At 43.0% G+C, this 23672-nt stretch overlaps 1 protein-coding gene across 1 annotated transcript in view; it reads left to right on the top strand.

Annotated features, from left to right (window-relative positions):
* LOC126311356 (balbiani ring protein 3-like) overlaps positions 1-23672 on the top strand; it is a 56553-nt gene that overhangs the window by 8133 nt on the left and 24748 nt on the right. The window contains exons 5-6 of the mRNA XM_049992219.1: positions 8147-8674; positions 13698-13996. Of these exons, the coding sequence (XP_049848176.1) occupies positions 8147-8674; positions 13698-13996 (827 nt within the window). The remainder of the gene's footprint in view (positions 1-8146; positions 8675-13697; positions 13997-23672) is intronic.

The following is a 23672-nucleotide window of genomic DNA, read 5'->3' as shown; positions in this document are numbered from 1 at the left end:
AGTGTGTGTCAGTGTAGTGCTTCTTCCCAAATAAGTGTGTTTCAGTGTAGTGCTTCTTCCCAAATAAGTGTGTGTCAGTGTAGTGCTTCTTCCCAAATAAGTGTGTGTCAGTGTAGTGCTTCTTCCCAAATAAGTGTGTGTCTGTGTAGTGCTTCTTACCAAATAGGTGTGTGTCTGTGTAGTGCTTATTCCCAAATAGGTGTGTGTCAGTGTAGTGCTTCTTAACAAATAGGTGTGTGTCTGTGTAGTGCTTCTTCCCAAATAGGTGTGTGTCTGTGTAGTGCTTCTTCCCAAATAAGTGTGTGTCAGTGTAGTGCTTCTACACAGATAAGTGTGTGTAAGTGTCGAGCTTCTTTGCAAATAGGTGTGTGTCAGTGTCGTGCTTCTTCCCAAATAAGTGTGTGTAAGTGTAGTGCTTCTTATCAAATTGGTGTGTGTCAGTGTAGTGATTGTCCCCAAATAGGTGTGTGTCAGTGTAGTGCTTGTCCCCAAATAGGTGTGTGTCAGTGTAGTGCTTGTCCCCAAATAGGTGTGTGTCAGTGTAGTGCTTCTTCCCAAATAGGAGTGTGTCAGTGTAGTGCTTCTTTCCCAATAGGTGTGTGTCAGTGTACTGCTTCTTCCCAAATAGGTGTGTGTCAGTGTAGTGCTTCTTCCCAAATAGGTGTGTGTCAGTGTAGTGCTTCTTCCCAAATAGGTGTGTATCAGAGTAGTGCTTCTTCCCAAATAAGTGTGTGTCAGTGTAGTGCTTCTTCCCAAATATATGTGTGTCTGTGTAGTGCTTCTTCCCAAATAGGTGTGTGTCAGTGCAGTGCTTCTTCCCAAATAGGTGTTTGTCAGTGTAGTGCTTCTTCCCAAATAGGTGTGTGTCAGTGTAGTGCTTACTCCCAAATAGGTGTGTGTCAGTGTTGTGCTTCTTCCCAAATAGGTGTGTGTCTGTGTAGTGCTTCTTCCCAAATAGGTGTGTGTCTGTGTAGTGCTTCTTCCCAAATAAGAGCGTATCAGTGTAGTGCTTCTTCCCAAGTAAGTGTGTGTAAGTGTCGAGCTTCTTCGCAAATAAGTGTGTGTCAGTGTAGTGCTTCTTCCCAAATAAGTGTGTGTCAGTGTAGTGCTTCTTCCCAAATAGGTTTGTGTCAGTGTAGTGCTTCTTCAAAAATAAGTGTGTGTCAGTGTAGTGCTTCTTCCTAAATAGGTGTGTGTCAGTATAGTGCTTCTTCCCAAATTGGAGTTTGTCTGTGTAGTCTTTCTTCCCAAATAAGTGTGTGTCCGTGTAGTGCTTCTTCCCAAATAGGTGTGTGTCAGTGTAGTGCTTCTTCCCAAATAGGTGTGTGTCAGTGTGGTGCTATTTCCCAAATAGGTGTGTGTCAGTGTAGTGCTTCTTCTAAAATAGGTGTGTGTGTGTGTGTGTAGTGCTTCTTCCCAAATAGTTGTGTGTCAGTGTAGTGCGTCTTCCCAAATAGCTGTGTGTCAGTGTAGTGCTTCTTCCCAAATAGGTGTGTGTCAGTGTAGTGCTTCTTCCCAAATAAGTGTGTGTCAGTGTAGTGCTTCTTCCCAAATAAGTGTGTGTCAGTGTAGTGCTTCTTCCCAAATAGGTTTGTGTCAGTGTAGTGCTTCTTCAAAAATAAGTGTGTGTCAGTGTAGTGCGTCTTCCCAAATAGCTGTGTGTCAGTGTAGTGCTTCTTCCCAAATAGGTGTGTGTCAGTGTAGTGCTTCTTTTCAAATAGGTGTGTGTCTATGTAATGCTTCTTCCCAAATAGGTGTGTGTCAGTGTAGTGCTTATTCCCAAATAGGTGTGTGTCAGTGTTGTGCTTCTTCCCAAATTGGTGTGTGTCTGTGTAGTGCTTCTTCCCAAATAAGAGCGTATCAGTGTAGTGCTTCTTCCCAAGTATGTGTGTGTAAGTGTCGAGCTTCTTCGCAAATAAGTGTGTGTCAGTGTAGTGCTTCTTCCCAAATAAGTGTGTGTCTGTGTAGTGCTTCTTCCCAAATAAGTGTGTGTCAGTGTAGTGCTTCTTCCCAAATAGGTTTGTGTCAGTGTAGTGCTTCTTCAAAAATAAGTGTGTGTCAGTGTAGTGCGTCTTCCCAAATAGCTGTGTGTCAGTGTAGTGCTTCTTCCCAAATAGGTGTGTGTCAGTGTAGTGCTTCTTTTCAAATACGTGTGTGTCTATGTAATGCTTCTTCCCAAATAGGTGTGTCTGTGTAGTGCTTCTTCCCAAATAGGTGTGTGTCAGTGTAATGCTTCTTCCCAAATAAGTGTGTGTCAGTGTAGTGCTTCTTCCCAAATAGGTGTGTGTCAGTGTAGTGCTTCTTCCCAAATTGGTGTGTGTCTGTGTAGTGCTTCTTCCCAAATAGGTGTGTGTCTGTGTAGCGCTTCTTCCCACATAAATGTGTGTCAGTGTAGTGCTTCTTCCCAAATAAGAGTGTGTCAGTGTAGTGCTTATTCCCAATAAGTGTGTGTAAATGTCGAGCTTCTTTGCAAATAAGTGTAAGTCAGTATAGTGCTTCTTCCCAAATAGGTGTGTGTCAGTGTAGAGCTTCTTTTCAAATAGGTGTGTGTCTATGTAATGCTTCTTCCCAATTAGGTGTGTGTCTGTGTAGTGCTTCTTCCCAAATAGGTGTGTCAGTGTAGTGCTTCTTCCCAAATAAGTGTGTGTCTGTGCAGTGCTTCTTCCTAAATAGGTGTGTGTCAGTGTAGTGCTTCTTTCCAAATAGGTGTGTGTCTGTGTAGTGCTTCTTCCCAAATATGTGTGTGTCTGCGTAGCGCTTCTTCCCAAATAAGTGTGTGTCAGTGTAGTGCTTCTTCCCAAATTAGTGTGTGTCTGTGTAGTGCTTCTTCCCAATAAGTGTGTGTAAATGTCGAGCTTCTATGCAAATAAGTGTAAGTCAGTGTAGTGCTTCTTCCCAAATAAGTGTGTGTAAGTGTCGAGCATCTTCGCAAATAAGTATGAGTCAGTGTAGTTCTTCTTCCCAAATAAGTGTGAGTCAGTGTAGTGATTCTTCACAAATAAGTGTGTGTCAGTGTAGTGCTTCTTATAAAATAAGTGTGTGTCGGTGTAGTGCTTCTTCCCAAACAAGTGTGTATAAGTGTGGAGCTTCTTCGCAAATAGGTGTGTGTCAGTGTCGTGGTTCTTCCCAAATAGGTGTGTGTCAGTGTAGTGCTTCATCATAAGTAAGTGTGTGTCAGTATAGTGCTTCTTCCCAAATACGTGTGTGTCAATGTAGTGCTTCTTCCCAAATAGGTGTGTGTCAGTGTAGTGCTTCTTCCCAAATAAGTGTGAGTCAGTGTGGTGCTTCTTCCCAAATAAGTGTGTGTAAGTGTCGAGCTTCTTCGCAAATAAGTGTGAGTCAGTGTAGTGCTTCTTCCCAAATAAGTGTGTGTCAGTGTAGTGCTTCTTCCCAAATAAGTGTGTGCCTGTGTGTTGCTTCTTCCCAAATAGGTGTGTGTCTGTGTAGTGTTTCTTCCCAAACAAGTGTGTGTCAGTGTAGTGCTTCTTCCCAAATAGGTGTGTGTCAGTGTAGTGCTTCTTCCCAAATAAGTGTGTGTCCGTGTAGTGCTTCTTCCCAAATAGGTGTGTGTCTGTGTAGTGCTTCTTCCCAAATAGGTGTGTGTCTGTGTAGTGCTTCTTCCCAAATAGGTGTGTGTCTGTGTAGTGCTACTTCCCATATAGGTGTGTGTCTGTGTAGTGCTACTTCCCAAATAGGTGTGTGTCTGTGTCGTGCTTCTTCCCAAATAAGTGTGTGTCAGTGTAGTGCTTCTTCCCAAATAAGTGTGTGTCAGTGTAGTGCTTCTTCCCAAATAAGTGTGTGTCTGTGTAGTGCTTCTTCCCAAATAGGTGTGTGCCTGTGTAGTGCTTATTCCCAAATAGGTGTGTGTCAGTGTAGTGCTTATTCCCAAATAGGTGTGTGTTAGTGTAGTGCTTCTTCCCAAATAGGTGTGTGTCAGTGTAGTGCTTCTTCCTAATTAGGTGTGTGTCAGTGTAGTGCTTCTTCCCAAATAAGTGTGTGTCAGTGTAGTGCTTCTTCCCAAATAGGTGTGTGTCAGTATAGTGCTTCTTCCCAAATAGGTGTGTGTCTGTGTAGTGCTTATTCCCAAATAGGTGTGTGTCAGTGTAGTGCTTCTTAACAAATAGGTGTGTGTCTGTGTAGTGCTTCTTCCCAAATAGGTGTGTGTCTGTGTAGTGCTTCTTCATAAAAAAGGGTGTGTCAGTGTAGTGCTTCTTCCCAAGTAAGTGTGTGTCAGTGTAGTGCTTCTCCCCAGATAAGTGTGTGTAAGTGTCGAGCTTCTTCGCAAATAGGTGTGTGTCAGTGTCGTGCTTCTTCCCTAATAAGTGTGTGTAAGTGTAGTGCTTCTTCCCAAATAGGTGTGTGTCAGTGTAGTGACTGTCCCCAAATAGGTGTGTGTCAGTGTAGTGCTTGTCCCCAAATAGGTGTGTGTCAGTGTAGTGCTTGTCCCCAAATAGGTGTGTGTCAGTGTAGTGCTTCTTCCCAAGTAGGAGTGTGTCAGTGTAGTGCTTCTTCCCAAATAGGTGTGTGTCAGTGTACTGCTTCTTCCCAAATAGGTGTGTGTCAGTGTAGTGCTTCTTCCCAAATAGGTGTGTATCAGTGTAGTGCTTCTTCCCAAATAGGTGTGTGTCTCTGTAGTGCTTCTTCCCAAATAGGTGTGTGTCAGTGTAGTGCTTCTTCCCAAATAGGTGTGTGACAGTGTAGTGCTTCTTTTCAAATAGGTGTGTGTCTATGTAATGCTTCTTCCCAAATAGGTGTGTGTCTGTGTAGTTCTTCTTCCCAAATAGGTGTGTGTCAGTGTAGTGCTTCTTCCCAAATAGGTGTGTGTCTGTGTAGTGCTTCTTCCCAAATAGGTGTGTGTCTGTGTAGCGCTTCTTCCCAAATAAGTGTCTGTCAGTCTAGTGCTTCTTCCCAAATAAGTGTGTGTCAGTGTAGTGCTTATTCCCAATTAGTGTGTGTAAATGTCGAGCTTCTTTGAAAATAAGTGTAAGTCAGTATAGTGCTTCTTCCCAAAACGGTGTGTGTCAGTGTAGTGCTTCTTTTCAAATAGGTGTGTGTCTATGTAATGCTTCTTCCCAAATAGGTGTGTGTCTGTGTAGTGCTTCTTCCCAAATAGGTGTGTGTCAGTGTAGTGCTTCTTCCCAAATAAGTGTGTGTCTGTGTTGTGCTTCTTCCCAAACAGGTGTGTGCCAGTGTAGTGCTTCTTCCCAAATAGGTGTGTGTCTCTGTAGTGCTTCTTCCCAAATAGGTGTGTGTCTGTGTAGTGCTTCTTCCCAAATAGGTGTGTGTCTGCATAGCGCTTCCTCCCAAATAAATGTCTGTCAGTGTAGTGCTTCTTCCCAAATAAGTGTGTGTCAGTGTAGTGCTTCTTCCCAATAAGTGTGTGTAAATGTCGAGCTTCTTTGCAAATAAGTGTAAGTCAGTGTAGTGCTTCTTCCCAAATAAGTGTGTGTAAGTGTCGAGCTTCTTCGCAAATAAGTATGAGTCAGTGTAGTTCTTCTTCCCAAAAAAGTGTGAGTCAGTGTAGTGATTCTTCACAAATATGTGTGTGTCAGTGTAGTGCTTCTTCCACAATAAGTGTGTGTCGGTGTAGTGCTTCTTCCCAAATAAGTGTGTGTAAGTGTGGAGCTTCTTCGCAAATAGGTGTGTGTCAGTGTCGTGGTTCTTCCCAAATAGGTGTGTGTCAGTGTAGTGCTTCATCATAAGTAAGTGTGTGTCAGTATAGTGCTTCTTCCCAAATACGTGTGTGTCAGTGTAGTGCTTCTTCCCAAATAAGTGTGTGTCAGTGTAGTGCTTCTTCCCAAATAAGTGTGAGTCAGTGTAGTGCTTCTTCCCAAATAAGTGTGTGTAAGTGTCGAGCTTCTTCGCAAATAAGTGTGAGTCAGTGTAGTGCTTCTTCCCAAATAAGTGTGTGTCAGTGTAGTGCTTCTTCCCAAATAAGTGTGTGTCTGTGTAGTGCTTCTTCCCAAATAGGTGTGTGTCTGTGTAGTGTTTCTTCCCAAACAAGGGTGTGTCAGTGTAGTGCTTCTTCCCAAATACGTGTGTGTCAGTGTAGTGCTTCTTCCCAAATAAGTGTGTGTCCGTGTAGTGCTTCTTCCCAAATAAGTGTGTGTCTGTGTAGTGCTTCTTCCCAAATAGGTGTGTGTCTGTGTAGTGCTTCTTCCCAAATAGGTGTGTGTCTGTGTAGTGCTATTTCACAAATAGGTGTGTGTCTGTGTAGTGCTTCTTCCCAAATATGTGTGTGTCTGTGTCGTGCTTCTTCCCAAATAGGTGTGTGTCAGTATAGTGCTTCTTCCCAAATAGGTGTTTGTCAGTGTAGTCCTTCTTCCCAAATAAGTGTGTGCCCGTGTAGTGCTTATTCCCAAATAGGTGTGTGTCAGTGTAGTGCTTCTTCCCAAATAAGTGTGTGTCAGTGTAGTGCTTCTTCCCAAATAGTTGTGTGTCAGTGTAGTGCTTCTTCTAAAATAGGTGTATGTGTGTGTGTAGTGCTTCTTCCCAAATAGGTGTGTGTCAGTGTAGTGCTTCTTCCCAAATAGGTGTGTGTCAGTGTAGTGCTTCTTCCCAAATAAATGTGTGTCAGTGTAGTGCTTCTTCCCAAATAGGTGTGTGTCAGTGTAGTGCTTCTTCCCAAATAGGTGTGTGTCTGTGTAGTGCTTCTTCCCAAATAGGTGTGTGTCTATGTAGCGCTTCTTCCCAAATAAGTGTGTGCCAGTGTAGTGCTTCTACCCAAATAAGTGTGTGTCAGTGTAGTGCTTCTTCCCAATAAGTGTGTGTAAATGTCGAGCTTCTTTGCAAATAAGTGTAAGTCAGTGTAGTGCTTCTTCCCAAATAAGTGTGTGTAAGTGTCGAGCTTCTTCGCAAATAAGTGTGAGTCAGTGTAGTGATTCTTCCCAAATAAGTGTGTGTCAGTGCAGTGCTTCTTCCAAAATAAGTGTGTGTCAGTGTAGTGCTTGTTCCCACATAAGTGTGTGTCAGTGTAGTGCTTCTTCCCAAATAAGTGTGAGTCAGTGTAGTGCTTCTTCCCAAATAAGTGTGTGTAAGTGTCGAGCTTCTTCGCAAATAAGTGTGAGTCAGTGTAGTGCTTCTTCCCAAATAAGTGTGTGTCTGTGTAGTGCTTCTTCCCAAATAGGTGTGTGTCTGTGTAGTGCTTATTCCCAAATAGGTGTGTGTCAGGGTAGTGCTTCTTCCCAAATAGGTGTGTGTCTGTGTAGTGCTTCTTCCCAAATAGGTGTGTGTCTGTGTAGTGCTTATTCCCAAATAGGTGTGTGTCAGTGTAGTGCTCCTTCACAAATAGGTGTGTGTCAGTGTACTGCTTCTTCCCAAATAGGTGTGTGTCTGTGTAGTGCTTCTTCCCAAATAGGTGTGTGTCTGTGTAGTGCTTATTCCCAAATAAGTGTGTGTCCGTGTAGTGCTTCTTCCCAAATAAGTGTGTCAGTGTAGTGCTTCTTCCCAATAAGTGTGTGTAAATGTCGAGCTTCTTTGCAAATAAGTGTAAGTCAGTGTAGTGCTTCTTCCCAAATAAGTGTGTGTAAGTGTCGAGCTTGTTCGCAAATAAGTATGAGTCAGTGTAGTTCTTCTTCCCAAATAAGTGTGAGTCAATGTAGTGATTCTTCCCAAATAAGTGTGTGTCAGTGTAGTGCTTCTTCCAAAATAAGTGTGTGTCGGTGTTGTGCTTCTTCCCAAATAAGTGTGTGTAAGTGTGGAGCTTCTTCGCAAATAGGTGTGTGTCAGTGTCGTGGTTCTTCCCAAATAGGTGTGTGTCAGTGTAGCGCTTCATCATAAGTAAGTGTGTGTCAGTATAGTGCTTCTTCCCAAATACGTGTGTGTCGGTGTAGTGCTTCTTCCCAAATAGGTGTGTGTCAGTGTAGTGCTTCTTCCCAAATAGGAGTGTGTCAGTGTAGTGCTTCTTTCCCAATAGGTGTGTGTCAGTGTACTGCTTCTTCCCAAATAGGTGTGTGTCAGTGTAGTGCTTCTTCCCAAATAGGTGTGTGTCAGTGTAGTGCTTCTTCCCAAATAGGTGTGTATCAGTGTAGTGCTTCTTCCCAAATAAGTGTGTGTCAGTGTAGTGCTTCTTCCCAAATATATGTGTGTCTGTGTAGTGCTTCTTCCCAAATAGGTGTGTGTCAGTGCAGTGCTTCTTCACAAATAGGTGTGTGTCAGTGTAGTGCTTCTTCCCAAATAGGTGTGTGTCAGTGTAGTGCTTACTCCCAAATAGGTGTGTGTCAGTGTTGTGCTTCTTCCCAAATAGGTGTGTGTCTGTGTAGTGCTTCTTCCCAAATAGGTGTGTGTCTGTGTAGTGCTTTTTCCCAAATAAGAGCGTATCAGTGTAGTGCTTCTTCCCAAGTAAGTGTGTGTAAGTGTCGAGGTTCTTCGCAAATAAGTGTGTGTCAGTGTAGTGCTTCTTCCCAAATAAGTGTGTGTCAGTGTAGTGCTTCTGCCCAAATAGGTGTGTGTCAGTGTGGTGCTTCTGCCCAAATAGGTGTGTGTCAGTGTGGTGCTATTTCCCAAATAGGTGTGTGTCAGTGTAGTGCTTCTTCCCAAATAGGAGTTTGTCTGTGTAGTCCTTCTTCCCAAATATGTGTGTGTCCGTGTAGTGCTTCTTTCCAAATAGGTGTGTGTCAGTGTAGTGCTTCTGCCCAAATAGGTGTGTGTCAGTGTGGTGCTATTTCCCAAATAGGTGTGTGTCAGTGTAGTGCTTCTTCTAAAATAGGTGTGTGTGTGTGTGTGTGTAGTGCTTCTTCCCAAATAGGTGTGTGTCAGTGTAGTGCGTCTTCCCAAATAGCTGTGTGTCAGTGTAGTGCTTCTTCCCAAATAGGTGTGTGTCAGTGTAGTGCTTCTTCCCAAATAAGTGTGTGTCAGTGTAGTGCTTCTTCCCAAATAAGTGTGTGTCAGTGAAGTGCTTCTTCCCAAATAGGTTTGTGTCAGTGTAGTGCTTCTTCAAAAATAAGTGTGTGTCAGTGTAGTGCGTCTTCCCAAATAGCTGTGTGTCAGTGTAGTGCTTCTTCCCAAATAGGTGTGTGTCAGTGTAGTGCTTCTTTTCAAATATGTGTGTGTCTATGTAATGCTTCTTCCCAAATAGGTGTGTGTCAGTGTAGTCCTTATTCCCAAATAGGTGTGTGTCAGTGTTGTGCTTCTTCCCAAATAGGTGTGTGTCTGTGTAGTGCTTCTTCCCAAATAAGAGCGTATCAGTGTAGTGCTTCTTCCCAAGTAAGTGTGTGTAAGTGTCGAGCTTCTTCACAAATAAGTGTGTGTCAGTGTAGTGCTTCTTCCCAAATAAGTGTGTGTCAGTGTAGTGCTTGTTCCCAAATAAGTGTGTGTCAGTGTAGTGCTTCTTCCCAAATAAGTGTGTGTCAGTGTAGTGCTTCTTCCCAAATAGGTTTGTGTCAGTGTAGTGCTTCTTCCCAAATAAGTGTGTGTCAGTGTAGTGCTTCTTCCCAAATAGGTGTGTGTCAGTGTAGTGCGTCTTCCCAAATAAGTGTGTATCAGTGTAGTGCTTCTTCCCAAATAGGTGTGTGTCAGTATAGTGCTTCTTCCCATATAAGTGTTTGTCAGTGTAGTCCTTCTTCCTAAATAAGTGTGTGTCCGTGTAGTGCTTCTTCCCAAATATGTGTGTGTCAGTGTAATGCTTCTTCCCAAATAGGTGTGTGTCAGTGTGGTGCTTCTTCCCAAATAGGTGTGTGTCAGTGTAGTGCTTCTTCTAAAATAGGTGTGTGTGTGTGTGTGTAGTGCTTCTTCCCAAATAGGTGTGTGTCAGTGTAGTGCGTCTTCCCAAATAGCTGTGTGTCAGTGTAGTGCTTCTTCCCAAATAGGTGTGTGTCAGTGTAGTGCTTCTTTTCAAATAGGTGTGTGTCTATGTAATGCTTCTTCCCAAATAGGTGTGTGTCTGTGTAGTGCTTCTTCCCAAATAGGTGTGTGTCAGTGTAGTGCTTCTTCCCAAATAAGTGTTTGTCTGTGTAGTGCTTCTTCCCAAATAGGTGTGTGTCAGTGTAGTGCTTCTTCCCAAATAGGTGTGTGTCTGTGTAGTGCTTCTTCCCAAATAGGTGTGTGTCTGTTTAGCGCTTCTTCCCAAATAAGTGTCTGTCAGTGTAGTGCTCCTTCCCAAATAAGTGTGTGTCAGTGTAGTGCTTATTCCCAATTAGTGTGTGTAAATGTCGAGCTTCTTTGAAAATAAGTGTAAGTCAGTATAGTGCTTCTTCCCAAATAGGTGTGTGTCAGTGTAGTGCTTCTTTTCAAATAAGTGTGTGTCTATGTAATGCTTCTTCCCAAATAGGTGTGTGTCTGTGTAGTGCTTCTTCCCAAATAGGTGTGTGTCAGTGTGTGCTTCTTCCCAAATAAGTGTGTGTCTGTGTTGTGCTTCTTCCCAAACAGGTGTGTGCCAGTGTAGTGCTTCTTCCCAAATAGGTGTGTGTCTCTGTAGTGCTTCTTCCCAAATAGGTGTGTGTCTGTGTAGTGCTTCTTCCCAAATAGGTGTGTGTCTGCATAGCGCTTCCTCCCAAATAAATGTGTGTCAGTGTAGTGCTTCTTCCCAAATAAGTGTGTGTCAGTGTAGTGCTTCTTCCCAATAAGTGTGTGTAAATGTCGAGCTTCTTTGCAAATAAGTGTAAGTCAGTGTAGTGCTTCTTCCCAAATAAGTGTGTGTAAGTGTCGAGCTTCTTCGCAAATAAGTATGAGTCAGTGTAGTTCTTCTTCCCAAAAAAGTGTGAGTCAGTGTAGTGATTCTTCACAAATATGTGTGTGTCAGTGTAGTGCTTCTTCCACAATAAGTGTGTGTCAGTGTAGTGCTTCTTCCCAAATAAGTGTGTGTAAGTGTGGAGCTTCTTCGCAAATAGGTGTGTGTCAGTGTCGTGGTTCTTCCCAAATAGGTGTGTGTCAGTGTAGTGCTTCATCATAAGTAAGTGTGTGTCAGTATAGTGCTTCTTCCCAAATACGTGTGTGTCAGTGTAGTGCTTCTTCCCAAATAAGTGTGTGTCAGTGTAGTGCTTCTTCCCAAATAAGTGTGAGTCAGTGTAGTGCTTCTTCCCAAATAAGTGTGTGTAAGTGTCGAGCTTCTTCGCAAGTAAGTGTGAGTCAGTGTAGTGCTTCTTCCCAAATAAGTGTGTGTCAGTGTAGTGCTTCTTCCCAAGTAAGTGTGTGTCTGTGTAGTGCTTCTTCCCAAATAGGTGTGTGTCTGTGTAGTGTTTCTTCCCAAACAAGTGTGTGTCAGTGTAGTGCTTCTTCCCAAATACGTGTGTGTCAGTGTAGTGCTTCTTCCCAAATAAGTGTGTGTCCGTGTAGTGCTTCTTCCCAAATAAGTGTGTGTCTGTGTAGTGCTTCTTCCCAAATAGGTGTGTGTCTGTGTAGTGCTTCTTCCCAAATAGGTGTGTGTCTGTGTAGTGCTATTTCCCAAATAGGTGTGTGTCTGTGTAGTGCTTCTTCCCAAATATGTGTGTGTCTGTGTCGTGCTTCTTCCCAAATAAGTGTGTGTCAGTGTAGTGCTTCTTCCCAAATAGGTGTGTGTCTGTGTAGTGCTTCTTCCGAAATAGGTGTGTGCCTGTTTAGTGCTTCTTCCCAAATAGGTGTGTGTCACTGTAGTGCTTCTTCCCAAATAGGTGTGTGTCAGTGTAGTGCTTCTTCCCAAATAAGTGTGTGTCAGTGTAGTGCTTCTTCCCAAATAGGTGTGTGTCAGTATAGTGCTTCTTCCCAAATAGGTGTTTGTCAGTGTAGTCCTTCTTCCCAAATAAGTGTGTGTCCGTGTAGTGCTTATTCCCAAATAGGTGTGTGTCAGTGTAGTGCTTCTTCCCAAATAAGTGTGTGTCAGTGTAGTGCTTCTTCCCAAATAGTTGTGTGTCAGTGTAGTGCTTCTTCTAAAATAGGTGTATGTGTGTGTGTAGTGCTTCTTACCAAATAGGTGTGTGTCAGTGTAGTGCTTCTTCCCAAATAGGTGTGTGTCAGTGTAGTGCTTCTTCCCAAATAAATGTGTGTCAGTGTAGTGCTTCTTCCCAAATAGGTGTGTGTCAGTGTAGTGCTTCTTCCGAAATAGGTGTGTGTCTGTGTAGTGCTTCTTCCCAAATAGGTGTGTGTCTATGTAGCGCTTCTTCCCAAATAAGTGTGTGCCAGTGTAGTGCTTCTACACAAATAAGTTTGTGTCAGTGTAGTGCTTCTTCCCAATAAGTGTGTGTAAATGTCGAGCTTCTTTGCAAATAAGTGTAAGTCAGTGTAGTGCTTCTTCCCAAATAAGTGTGTGTAAGTGTCGAGCTTCTTCGCAAATAAGTATGAGTCAGTGTAGTTCTTCTTCCCAAATAAGTGTGAGTCAGTGTAGTGATTCTTCCCAAATAAGTGTGTGTCAGTGTAGTGCTTCTTCCAAAATAAGTGTGTGTCAGTGTAGTGCTTGTTCCCAAATAAGTGTGTGTCAGTGTAGTGCTTCTTCCCAAATAAGTGTGAGTCAGTGTAGTGCTTCTTCCCAAATAAGAGTGAGTCAGTGTAGTGTTTCTTCCCAAATAAGTGTGTGTAAGTGTCGAGCTTCTTCGCAAATAAGTGTGAGTCAGTGTAGTGCTTCTTCCCAAATAAGTGTGTGTCTGTGTAGTGCTTCTTCCCAAATAGGTGTGTGTCTGTGTAGTGCTTATTCCCAAATAGGTGTGTGTCAGTGTAGTGCTTCTTCCCAAATAGGTGTGTGTCTGTGTAGTGCTTCTTCCCAAATAGGTGTGTGTCTGTGTAGTGCTTATTCCCAAATAGGTGTGTGTCAGTGTAGTGCTCCTTCACAAATAGGTGTGTGTCAGTGTACTGCTTCTTCCCAAATAGGTGTGTGTCTGTGTAGTGCTTCTTCCCAAATAGGTGTGTGTCTGTGTAGTGCTTATTCCCAAATAAGTGTGTGTCCGTGTAGTGCTTCTTCCCAAATAAGTGTGTGTCAGTGTAGTGCTTCTTCCCAATAAGTGTGTGTAAATGTCGAGCTTCTTTGCAAATAAGTGTAAGTCAGTGTAGTGCTTCTTCCCAAATAAGTGTGTGTAAGTGTCGAGCTTGTTCGCAAATAAGTATGAGTCAGTGTAGTTCTTCTTCCCAAATAAGTGTGAGTCAATGTAGTGATTCTTCCCAAATAAGTGTGTGTCAGTGTAGTGCTTCTTCCAAAATAAGTGTGTGTCGGTGTTGTGCTTCTTCCCAAATAAGTGTGTGTAAGTGTGGAGCTTCTTCGCAAATAGGTGTGTGTCAGTGTCGTGGTTCTTCCCAAATAGGTGTGTGTCAGTGTGGCACTTCATCATAAGTAAGTGTGTGTCAGTATAGTGCTTCTTCCCAAATACGTGTGTGTCAGTGTAGTGCTTCTTCCCAAATAGGTGTGTGTCAGTGTAGTGCTTCTTCCCAAATAGGAGTGTGTCAGTGTAGTGCTTCTTTCCCAATAGGTGTGTGTCAGTGTACTGCTTCTTCCCAAATAGGTGTGTGTCAGTGTAGTGCTTCTTCCCAAATAGGTGTGTGTCAGTGTAGTGCTTCTTCCCAAATAGGTGTGTATCAGTGTAGTGCTTCTTCCCAAATAAGTGTGTGTCAGTGTAGTGCTTCTTCCCAAATATATGTGTGTCTGTGTAGTGCTTCTTCCCAAATAGGTGTGTGTCAGTGCAGTGCTTCTTCCCAAATACGTGTGTGTCAGTGTAGTGCTTCTTCCCAAATTGGTGTGTGTCAGTGTAGTGCTTACTCCCAAATAGGTGTGTGTCAGTGTTGTGCTTCTTCCCAAATAGGTGTGTGTCTGTGTAGTGCTTCTTCCCAAATAGGTGTGTGTCTGTGTAGTGCTTTTTCCCAAATAAGAGCGTATCAGTGTAGTGCTTCTTCCCAAGTAAGTGTGTGTAAGTGTCGAGCTTCTTCGCAAATAAGTGTGTGTCAGTGTAGTGCTTCTTCCCAAATAAGTGTGTGTCAGTGTAGTGCTTCTGCCCAAATAGGTGTGTGTCAGTGTGGTGCTTCTGCCCAAATAGGTGTGTGTCAGTGTGGTGCTATTTCCCAAATAGGTGTGTGTCAGTGTAGTGCTTCTACTAAAATAGGTGTGTGTGTGTGTGTGTGTGTGTAGTGCTTATTCCCAAATAAGTGCGTGTCCGTGTAGTGCTTCTTCCCAAATAAGTGTGTGTCAGTGTAGTGCTTCTTCCCAAATAGGTTTGTGTCAGTGTAGTGCTTCTTCAAAAATAAGTGTGTGTCAGTGTAGTGCTTCTTCCCAAATAGGTGTGTGTCAGTATAGTGCTTCTTCCCAAATAGGAGTTTGTCTGTGTAGTCCTTCTTCCCAAATAAGTGTGTGTCCGTGTAGTGCTTCTTTCCAAATAGGTGTGTGTCAGTGTAGTGCTTCTGCCCAAATAGGTGTGTGTCAGTGTGGTGCTATTTCCCAAATAGGTGTGTGTCAGTGTAGTGCTTCTTCTAAAATAGGTGTGTGTGTGTGTGTGTGTGTAGTGCTTCTTCCCAAATAGGTGTGTGTCAGTGTAGTGCGTCTTCCCAAATAGCTGTGTGTCAGTGTAGTGCTTCTTCCCAAATAGGTGTGTGTCAGTGTAGTGCTTCTTCCCAAATAAGTGTGTGTCAGTGTAGTGCTTCTTCCCAAATAAGTGTGTGTCAGTGTAGTGCTTCTTCCCAAATAGGTTTGTGTCAGTGTAGTGCTTCTTCAAAAATAAGTGTGTGTCAGTGTAGTGCGTCTTCCCAAATAGCTGTGTGTCAGTGTAGTGCTTCTTCCCAAATAGGTGTGTGTCAGTGTAGTGCTTCTTTTCAAATATGTGTGTGTCTATGTAATGCTTCTTCCCAAATAGGTGTGTGTCAGTGTAGTGCTTATTCCCAAATAGGTGTGTGTCAGTGTTGTGCTTCTTCCCAAATAGGTGTGTGTCTGTGTAGTGCTACTTCCCAAATAAGAGCGTATCAGTGTAGTGCTTCTTCCCAAGTAAGTGTGTGTAAGTGTCGAGCTTCTTCACAAATAAGTGTGTGTCAGTGTAGTGCTTCTTCCCAAATAAGTGTGTGTCAGTGTAGTGCTTGTTCCCAAATAAGTGTGTGTCAGTGTAGTGCTTCTTCCCAAATAAGTGTGTGTCAGTGTAGTGCTTCTTCCCAAATAGGTTTGTGTCAGTGTAGTGCTTCTTCAAAAATAAGTGTGTGTCAGTGTAGTGCGTCTTCCCAAATGGCTGTGTGTCAGTGTAGTGCTTCTTCCCAAATAGGTGTGTGTCAGTGTAGTGCTTCTTTTCAAATACGTGTGTGTCTATGTAATGCTTCTTCCCAAATAGGTGTGTGTCTGTGTAGTGCTTCTTCCCAAATAGGTGTGTGTCAGTGTAATGCTTCTTCCCAAATAAGTGTGTGTCAGTGTAGTGCTTCTTCCCAAATAGGTGTGTGTCAGTGTAGTGCTTCTTCCCAAATTGGTGTGTGTCTGTGTAGTCCTTCTTCCCAAATAGGTGTGTGTCTGTGTAGCGCTTCTTCCCAAATAAATGTGTGTCAGTGTAGTGCTTCTTCCCAAATAAGTGTGTGTCAGTGTAGTGCTTATTCCCAATAAGTGTGTGTAAATGTCGAGCTTCTTTGCAAATAAGTGTAAGTCAGTATAGTGCTTCTTCCCAAATAGGTGTGTGTCAGTGTAGAGCTTCTTTTCAAATAGGTGTGTGTCTATGTAATGCTTCTTCCCAAATAGGTGTGTGTCTGTGTAGTGCTTCTTCCCAAATAGGTGTGTCAGTGTAGTGCTTCTTCCCAAATAAGTGTATGTCTGTGCAGTGCTTCTTCCCAAATAGGTGTGTGTCAGTGTAGTGCTTCTTCCCAAATAGGTGTGTGTTTGTGTAGTGCTTCTTCCCAAATAGGTGTGTGTCTGCGTAGCGTTTCTTCCCAAATAAGTGTGTGTCAGTGTAGTGCTTCTTCCCAATAAGTGTGTGTAAATGTCGAGCTTCTATGCAAATAAGTGTAAGTCAGTGTAGTGCTTCTTCCCAAATAAGTGTGTGTAAGTGTCGAGCTTCTTCGCAAATAAGTATGAGTCAGTGTAGTTCTTCTTCCCAAATAAGTGTGAGTCAGTGTAGTGATTCTTCACAAATAAGTGTGTGTCAGTGTAGTGCTTCTTATAAAATAAGTGTGTGTCGGTGTAGTGCTTCTTCCCAAACAAGTGTGTGTAAGTGTGGAGCTTCTTCACAAATAGGTGTGTGTCAGTGTCGTGGTTCTTCCCAAATAGGTGTGTGTCAGTGTAGTGCTTCATCATAAGTAAGTGTGTGTCAGTATAGTGCTTCTTCCCAAATACATGTGTGTCAGTGTAGTGCTTCTTCCAAAATAGGTGTGTGTCAGTGTAGTGCTTCTTCCCAAATAAGTGTGAGTCAGTGTAGTGCTTCTTCCCAAATAAGTGTGTGTAAGTGTCGAGCTTCTTCGCAAATAAGTGTGGGTCAGTGTAGTGCTTCTTCCCAAATAGGTGTGTGTCAGTGTAGTGCTTCTTCCCAAATAAGTGTGTGCCTGTGTGTTGCTTCTTCCCAAATAGGTGTGTGTCTGTGTAGTGTTTCTTCCCAAACAAGTGTGTGTCAGTGTAGTGCTTCTTCCCAAATACGTGTGTGTCAGTGTAGTGCTTCTTCCCAAATAAGTGTGTGTCCGTGTAGTGCTTCTTCCCAAATAGGTGTGTGTCTGTGTAGTGCTTCTTCCCAAATAGGTGTGTGTCTGTGTAGTGCTTCTTCCCAAATATGTGTGTGTCTGTGTAGTGCTACTTCCCATATAGGTGTGTGTCTGTGTAGTGCTACTTCCAAAATAGGTGTGTGTCTGTGTCGTGCTTCTTCCCAAATAAGTGTGTGTCAGTGTAGTGCTTCTTCCCAAAATAAGTGTGTGTCAGTGTAGTGCTTCTTCCCAAATAAGTGTGTGTCTGTGTAGTGCTTCTTCCCAAATAGGTGTGTGCCTGTGTAGTGCTTATTCCCAAATAGGTGTGTGTCAGTGTAGTGCTTATTCCCAAATAGGTGTGTGTCAGTGTAGTGCTTCTTCCCAAATAGGTGTGTGTCAGTGTAGTGCTTCTTCCCAAATAGGTGTGTGAAAGTGTAGTGCTTCTTCCCAAATAAGTGTGTGACAGTGTAGTGCTTCTTCCCAAATAGGTGTGTGTCAGTATAGTGCTTCTTCCCAAATAGGTGTGTGTCTGTGTAGTGCTTATTCCCAAATAGGTGTGTGTCAGTGTAGTGCTTCTTAACAAATAGGTGTGTGTCTGTGTAGTGCTTCTTCCCAAATAGGTGTGTGTCAGTGTAGTGCGTCTTCCCAAATAGCTGTGTGTCAGTGTAGTGCTTCTTCCCAAATAGGTGTGTGTCAGTGTAGTGCTTCTTTTCAAATAGGTGTGTGTCTATGTAATGCTTCTTCCCAAATAGGTGTGTGTCTGTGTAGTGCTTCTTCCCAAATAGGTGTGTGTCAGTGTAGTGCTTCTTCCCAAATAAGTGTTTGTCTGTGTAGTGCTTCTTCCCAAATAGGTGTGTGTCAGTGTAGTGCTTCTTCCCAAATAGGTGTGTGTCTGTGTAGTGCTTCCTCCCAAATAGGTGTGTGTCTGTTTAGCGCTTCTTCCCAAATAAGTGTCTGTCAGTGTAGTGCTCCTTCCCAAATAAGTGTGTGTCAGTGTAGTGCTTATTCCCAATTAGTGTGTGTAAATGTCGAGCTTCTTTGAAAATAAGTGTAAGTCAGTATAGTGCTTCTTCCCAAATAGGTGTGTGTCAGTGTAGTGCTTCTTTTCAAATAAGTGTGTGTCTATGTAATGCTTCTTCCCAAATAGGTGTGTGTCTGTGTAGTGCTTCTTCCCAAATAGGTGTGTGTCAGTGTGTGCTTCTTCCCAAATAAGTGTGTGTCTGTGTTGTGCTTCTTCCCAAACAGGTGTGTGCCAGTGTAGTGCTTCTTCCCAAATAGGTGTGTGTCTCTGTAGTGTTTCTTCCCAAATAGGTGTGTGTCTGTGTAGTGCTTCTTCCCAAATAGGTGTGTGTCTGCATAGCGCTTCCTCCCAAATAAATGTGTGTCAGTGTAGTGCTTCTTCCCAAATAAGTGTGTGTCAGTGTAGTGCTTCTTCCCAATAAGTGTGTGTAAATGTCGAGCTTCTTTGCAAATAAGTGTAAGTCAGTGTGTTGCTTCTTCCCAAATAAGTGTGTGTAAGTGTCGAGCTTCTTCGCAAATAAGTATGAGTCAGTGTAGTTCTTCTTCCCAAAAAAGTGTGAGTCAGTGTAGTGATTCTTCACAAATATGTGTGTGTCAGTGTAGTGCTTCTTCCACAATAAGTGTGTGTCAGTGTAGTGCTTCTTCCCAAATAAGTGTGTGTAAGTGTGGAGCTTCTTCGCAAATAGGTGTGTGTCAGTGTCGTGGTTCTTCCCAAATAGGTGTGTGTCAGTGTAGTGCTTCATCATAAGTAAGTGTGTGTCAGTATAGTGCTTCTTCCCAAATACGTGTGTGTCAGTGTAGTGCTTCTTCCCAAATAAGTGTGTGTCAGTGTAGTGCTTCTTCCCAAATAAGTGTGAGTCAGTGTAGTGCTTCTTCCCAAATAAGTGTGTGTAAGTGTCGAGCTTCTTCGCAAATAAGTGTGAGTCAGTGTAGTGCTTCTTCCCAAATAAGTGTGTGTCAGTGTAGTGCTTCTTCCCAAATAAGTGTGTGTCTGTGTAGTGCTTCTTCCCAAATAGGTGTGTGTCTGTGTAGTGTTTCTTCCCAAACAAGTGTGTGTCAGTGTAGTGCTTCTTCCCAAATACGTGTGTGTCAGTGTAGTGCTTCTTCCCAAATAAGTGTGTGTCTGTGTAGTGCTTCTTCCCAAATAAGTGTGTGTCTGTGTAGTGCTTCTTCCCAAATAGGTGTGTGTCTGTGTAGTGCTTCTTCCCAAATAGGTGTGTGTCTGTGTAGTGCTATTTCCCAAATAGGTGTGTGTCTGTGTAGTGCTTCTTCCCAAATATGTGTGTGTCTGTGTCGTGCTTCTTCCCAAATGAGTGTGTGTCAGTGTAGTGCTTCTTCCCAAATAGGTGTGTGTCTGTGTAGTGCTTCTTCCGAAATAGGTGTGTGCCTGTTTAGTGCTTCTTCCCAAATAGGTGTGTGTCAGTGTAGTGCTTCTTCCCAAATAGGTGTGTGTCAGTGTAGTGCTTCTTCCCAAATAAGTGTGTGTCAGTGTAGTGCTTCTTCCCAAATAGGTGTGTGTCAGTATAGTGCTTCTTCCCAAATAGGTGTTTGTCAGTGTAGTCCTTCTTCCCAAATAAGTGTGTGTCCGTGTAGTGCTTATTCCCAAATAGGTGTGTGTCAGTGTAGTGCTTCTTCCCAAATAAGTGTGTGTCAGTGTAGTGCTTCTTCCCAAATAGTTGTGTGTCAGTGTAGTGCTTCTTCTAAAATAGGTGTATGTGTGTGTGTAGTGCTTCTTCCCAAATAGGTGTGTGTCAGTGTAGTGCTTCTTCCCAAATAGGTGTGTGTCAGTGTAGTGCTTCTTCCCAAATAAATGTGTGTCAGTGTAGTGCTTCTTCCCAAATAGGTGTGTGTCAGTGTAGTGCTTCTTCCCAAATAGGTGTGTGTCAGTGTAGTGCTTCTTCCCAATAAGTGTGTGTAAATGTCGAGCTTCTTTGCAAATAAGTGTAAGTCAGTGTAGTGCTTCTTCCCAAATAAGTGTGTGTAAGTGTCGAGCTTCTTCGCAAATAAGTATGAGTCAGTGAAGTTCTTCTTCCCAAATAAGTGTGAGTCAGTGTAGTGATTCTTCCCAAATAAGTGTGTGTCAGTGTAGTGCTTCTTCCAAAATAAGTGTGTGTCAGTGTAGTGCTTGTTCCTAAATAAGTGTGTGTCAGTGTAGTGCTTCTTCCCAAATAAGTGTGAGTCAGTGTAGTGCTTCTTCCCAAATAAGAGTGAGTCAGTGTAGTGTTTCTTCCCAAATAAGTGTGTGTAAGTGTCGAGCTTCTTCGCAAATAAGTGTGAGTCAGTGTAGTGCTTCTTCCCAAATAAGTGTGTGTCTGTGTAGAGCTTTTTCCCAAATAGGTGTGTGTCTGTGTAGTGCTTATTCCCAAATAGGTGTGTGTCAGTGTAGTGCTTCTTCCCAAATAGGTGTGTGTCTGTGTAGTGCTTCTTCCCAAATAGGTGTGTGTCTGTGTAGTGCTTATTCCCAAATAGGTGTGTGTCAGTGTAGTGCTCCTTCACAAATAGGTGTGTGTCAGTGTACTGCTTCTTCCCAAATAGGTGTGTGTCTGTGTAGTGCTTCTTCCCAAATAGGTGTGTGTCTGTGTAGTGCTTATTCCCAAATAAGTGTGTGTCCGTGTAGTGCTTCTTCCCAAATAAGTGTGTGTCAGTGTAGTGCTTCTTCCCAATAAGTGTGTGTAAATGTCGAGCTTCTTTGCAAATAAGTGTAAGTCAGTGTAGTGCTTCTTCCCAAATAAGTGTGTGTAAGTGTCGAGCTTGTTCGCAAATAAGTATGAGTCAGTGTAGTTCTTCTTCCCAAATAAGTGTGAGTCAATGTAGTGATTCTTCCCAAATAAGTGTGTGTCAGTGTAGTGCTTCTTCCAAAATAAGTGTGTGTCGGTGTTGTGCTTCTTCCCAAATAAGTGTGTGTAAGTGTGGAGCTTCTTCGCAAATAGGTGTGTGTCAGTGTCGTGGTTCTTCCCAAATAGGTGTGTGTCAGTGTGGCACTTCATCATAAGTAAGTGTGTGTCAGTATAGTGCTTCTTCCCAAATACGTGTGTGTCAGTGTAGTGCTTCTTCCCAAATAGGTGTGTGTCAGTGTAGTGCTTCTTCCCAAATAGGAGTGTGTCAGTGTAGTGCTTCTTTCCCAATAGGTGTGTGTCAGTGTACTGCTTCTTCCCAAATAGGTGTGTGTCAGTGTAGTGCTTCTTCCCAAATAGGTGTGTGTCAGTGTAGTGCTTCTTCCCAAATAGGTGTGTATCAGTGTAGTGCTTCTTCCCAAATAAGTGTGTGTCAGTGTAGTGCTTCTTCCCAAATATATGTGTGTCTGTGTAGTGCTTCTTCCCAAATAGGTGTGTGTCAGTGCAGTGCTTCTTCCCAAATACGTGTGTGTCAGTGTAGTGCTTCTTCCCAAATTGGTGTGTGTCAGTGTAGTGCTTACTCCCAAATAGGTGTGTGTCAGTGTTGTGCTTCTTCCCAAATAGGTGTGTGTCTGTGTAGTGCTTCTTCCCAAATAGGTGTGTGTCTGTGTAGTGCTTTTTCCCAAATAAGAGCGTATCAGTGTAGTGCTTCTTCCCAAATAAGTGTGTGTCAGTGTAGTGCTTCTGCCCAAATAGGTGTGTGTCAGTGTGGTGCTTCTGCCCAAATAGGTGTGTGTCAGTGTGGTGCTATTTCCCAAATAGGTGTGTGTCAGTGTAGTGCTTCTACTAAAATAGGTGTGTGTGTGTGTGTGTGTAGTGCTTATTCCCAAATAAGTGCGTGTCCGTGTAGTGCTTCTTCCCAAATAAGTGTGTGTCAGTGTAGTGCTTCTTCCCAAATAGGTTTGTGTCAGTGTAGTGCTTCTTCAAAAATAAGTGTGTGTCAGTGTAGTGCTTCTTCCCAAATAGGTGTGTGTCAGTATAGTGCTTCTTCCCAAATAGGAGTTTGTCTGTGTAGTCCTTCTTCCCAAATAAGTGTGTGTCCGTGTAGTGCTTCTTTCCAAATAGGTGTGTGTCAGTGTAGTGCTTCTGCCCAAATAGGTGTGTGTCAGTGTGGTGCTATTTCCCAAATAGGTGTGTGTCAGTGTAGTGCTTCTTCTAAAATAGGTGTGTGTGTGTGTGTGTGTGTAGTGCTTCTTCCCAAATAGGTGTGTGTCAGTGTAGTGCGTCTTCCCAAATAGCTGTGTGTCAGTGTAGTGCTTCTTCCCAAATAGGTGTGTGTCAGTGTAGTGCTTCTTCCCAAATAAGTGTGTGTCAGTGTAGTGCTTCTTCCCAAATAAGTGTGTGTCAGTGTAGTGCTTCTTCCCAAATAGGTTTGTGTCAGTGTAGTGCTTCTTCAAAAATAAGTGTGTGTCAGTGTAGCGCGTCTTCCCAAATAGCTGTGTGTCAGTGTAGTGCTTCTTCCCAAATAGGTGTGTGTCAGTGTAGTGCTTCTTTTCAAATATGTGTGTGTCTATGTAATGCTTCTTCCCAAATAGGTGTGTGTCAGTGTAGTGCTTATTCCCAAATAGGTGTGTGTCAGTGTTGTGCTTCTTCCCAAATAGGTGTGTGTCTGTGTAGTGCTTCTACCCAAATAAGAGCGTATCAGTGTAGTGCTTCTTCCCAAGTAAGTGTGTGTAAGTGTCGAGCTTCTTCACAAATAAGTGTGTGTCAGTGTAGTGCTTCTTCCCAAATAAGTGTGTGTCAGTGTAGTGCTTGTTCCCAAATAAGTGTGTGTCAGTGTAGTGCTTCTTCCCAAATAAGTGTGTGTCAGTGTAGTGCTTCTTCCCAAATAGGTTTGTGTCAGTGTAGTGCTTCTTCAAAAATAAGTGTGTGTCAGTGTAGTGCGTCTTCCCAAATAGCTGTGTGTCAGTGTAGTGCTTCTTCCCAAATAGGTGTGTGTCAGTGTAGTGCTTCTTTTCAAATACGTGTGTGTCTATGTAATGCTTCTTCCCAAATAGGTGTGTGTCTGTGTAGTGCTTCTTCCCAAATAGGTGTGTGTCAGTGTAATGCTTCTTCCCAAATAAGTGTGTGTCAGTGTAGTGCTTCTTCCCAAATAGGTGTGTGTCAGTGTAGTGCTACTTCCCAAATTGGTGTGTGTCTGTGTAGTCCTTCTTCCCAAATAGGTGTGTGTCTGTGTAGCGCTTCTTCCCAAATAAATGTGTGTCAGTGTAGTGCTTCTTCCCAAATAAGTGTGTGTCAGTGTAGTGCTTATTCCCAATAAGTGTGTGTAAATGTCGAGCTTCTTTGCAAATAAGTGTAAGTCAGTATAGTGCTTCTTCCCAAATAGGTGTGTGTCAGTGTAGAGCTTCTTTTCAAATAGGTGTGTGTCTATGTAATGCTTCTTCCCAAATAGGTGTGTGTCTGTGTAGTGCTTCTTCCCAAATAGGTGTGTCAGTGTAGTGCTTCTTCCCAAATAAGTGTGTGTCTGTGCAGTGCTTCTTCCCAAATAGGTGTGTGTCAGTGTAGTGCTTCTTCCCAAATAGGTGTGTGTTTGTGTAGTGCTTCTTCCCAAATAGGTGTGTGTCTGCGTAGCGTTTCTTCCCAAATAAGTGTGTGTCAGTGTAGTGCTTCTTCCCAATAAGTGTGTGTAAATGTCGAGCTTCTATGCAAATAAGTGTAAGTCAGTGTAGTGCTTCTTCCCAAATAAGTGTGTGTAAGTGTCGAGCTTCTTCGCAAATAAGTATGAGTCAGTGTAGTTCTTCTTCCCAAATAAGTGTGAGTCAGTGTAGTGATTCTTCACAAATAAGTGTGTGTCAGTGTAGTGCTTCTTATAAAATAAGTGTGTGTCGGTGTAGTGCTTCTTCCCAAACAAGTGTGTGTAAGTGTGGAGCTTCTTCACAAATAGGTGTGTGTCAGTGTCGTGGTTCTTCCCAAATAGGTGTGTGTCAGTGTAGTGCTTCATCATAAGTAAGTGTGTGTCAGTATAGTGCTTCTTCCCAAATACATGTGTGTCAGTGTAGTGCTTCTTCCAAAATAGGTGTGTGTCAGTGTAGTCCTTCTTCCCAAATATGTGTGAGTCAGTGTAGTGCTTCTTCCCAAATAAGTGTGTGTAAGTGTCGAGCTTCTTCGCAAATAAGTGTGGGTCAGTGTAGTGCTTCTTCCCAAATAGGTGTGTGTCAGTGTAGTGCTTCTTCCCAAATAAGTGTGTGCCTGTGTGTTGCTTCTTCCCAAATAGGTGTGTGTCTGTGTAGTGTT

The sequence above is a fragment of the Schistocerca gregaria genome, unplaced genomic scaffold (assembly GCF_023897955.1).
Source record: "Schistocerca gregaria isolate iqSchGreg1 unplaced genomic scaffold, iqSchGreg1.2 ptg000414l, whole genome shotgun sequence".
Taxonomy (NCBI): domain Eukaryota; kingdom Metazoa; phylum Arthropoda; class Insecta; order Orthoptera; family Acrididae; genus Schistocerca; species Schistocerca gregaria.
Note: the sequence above shows the minus strand (reverse complement) of the source record. Positions and strands in the feature narration are given on the sequence as shown.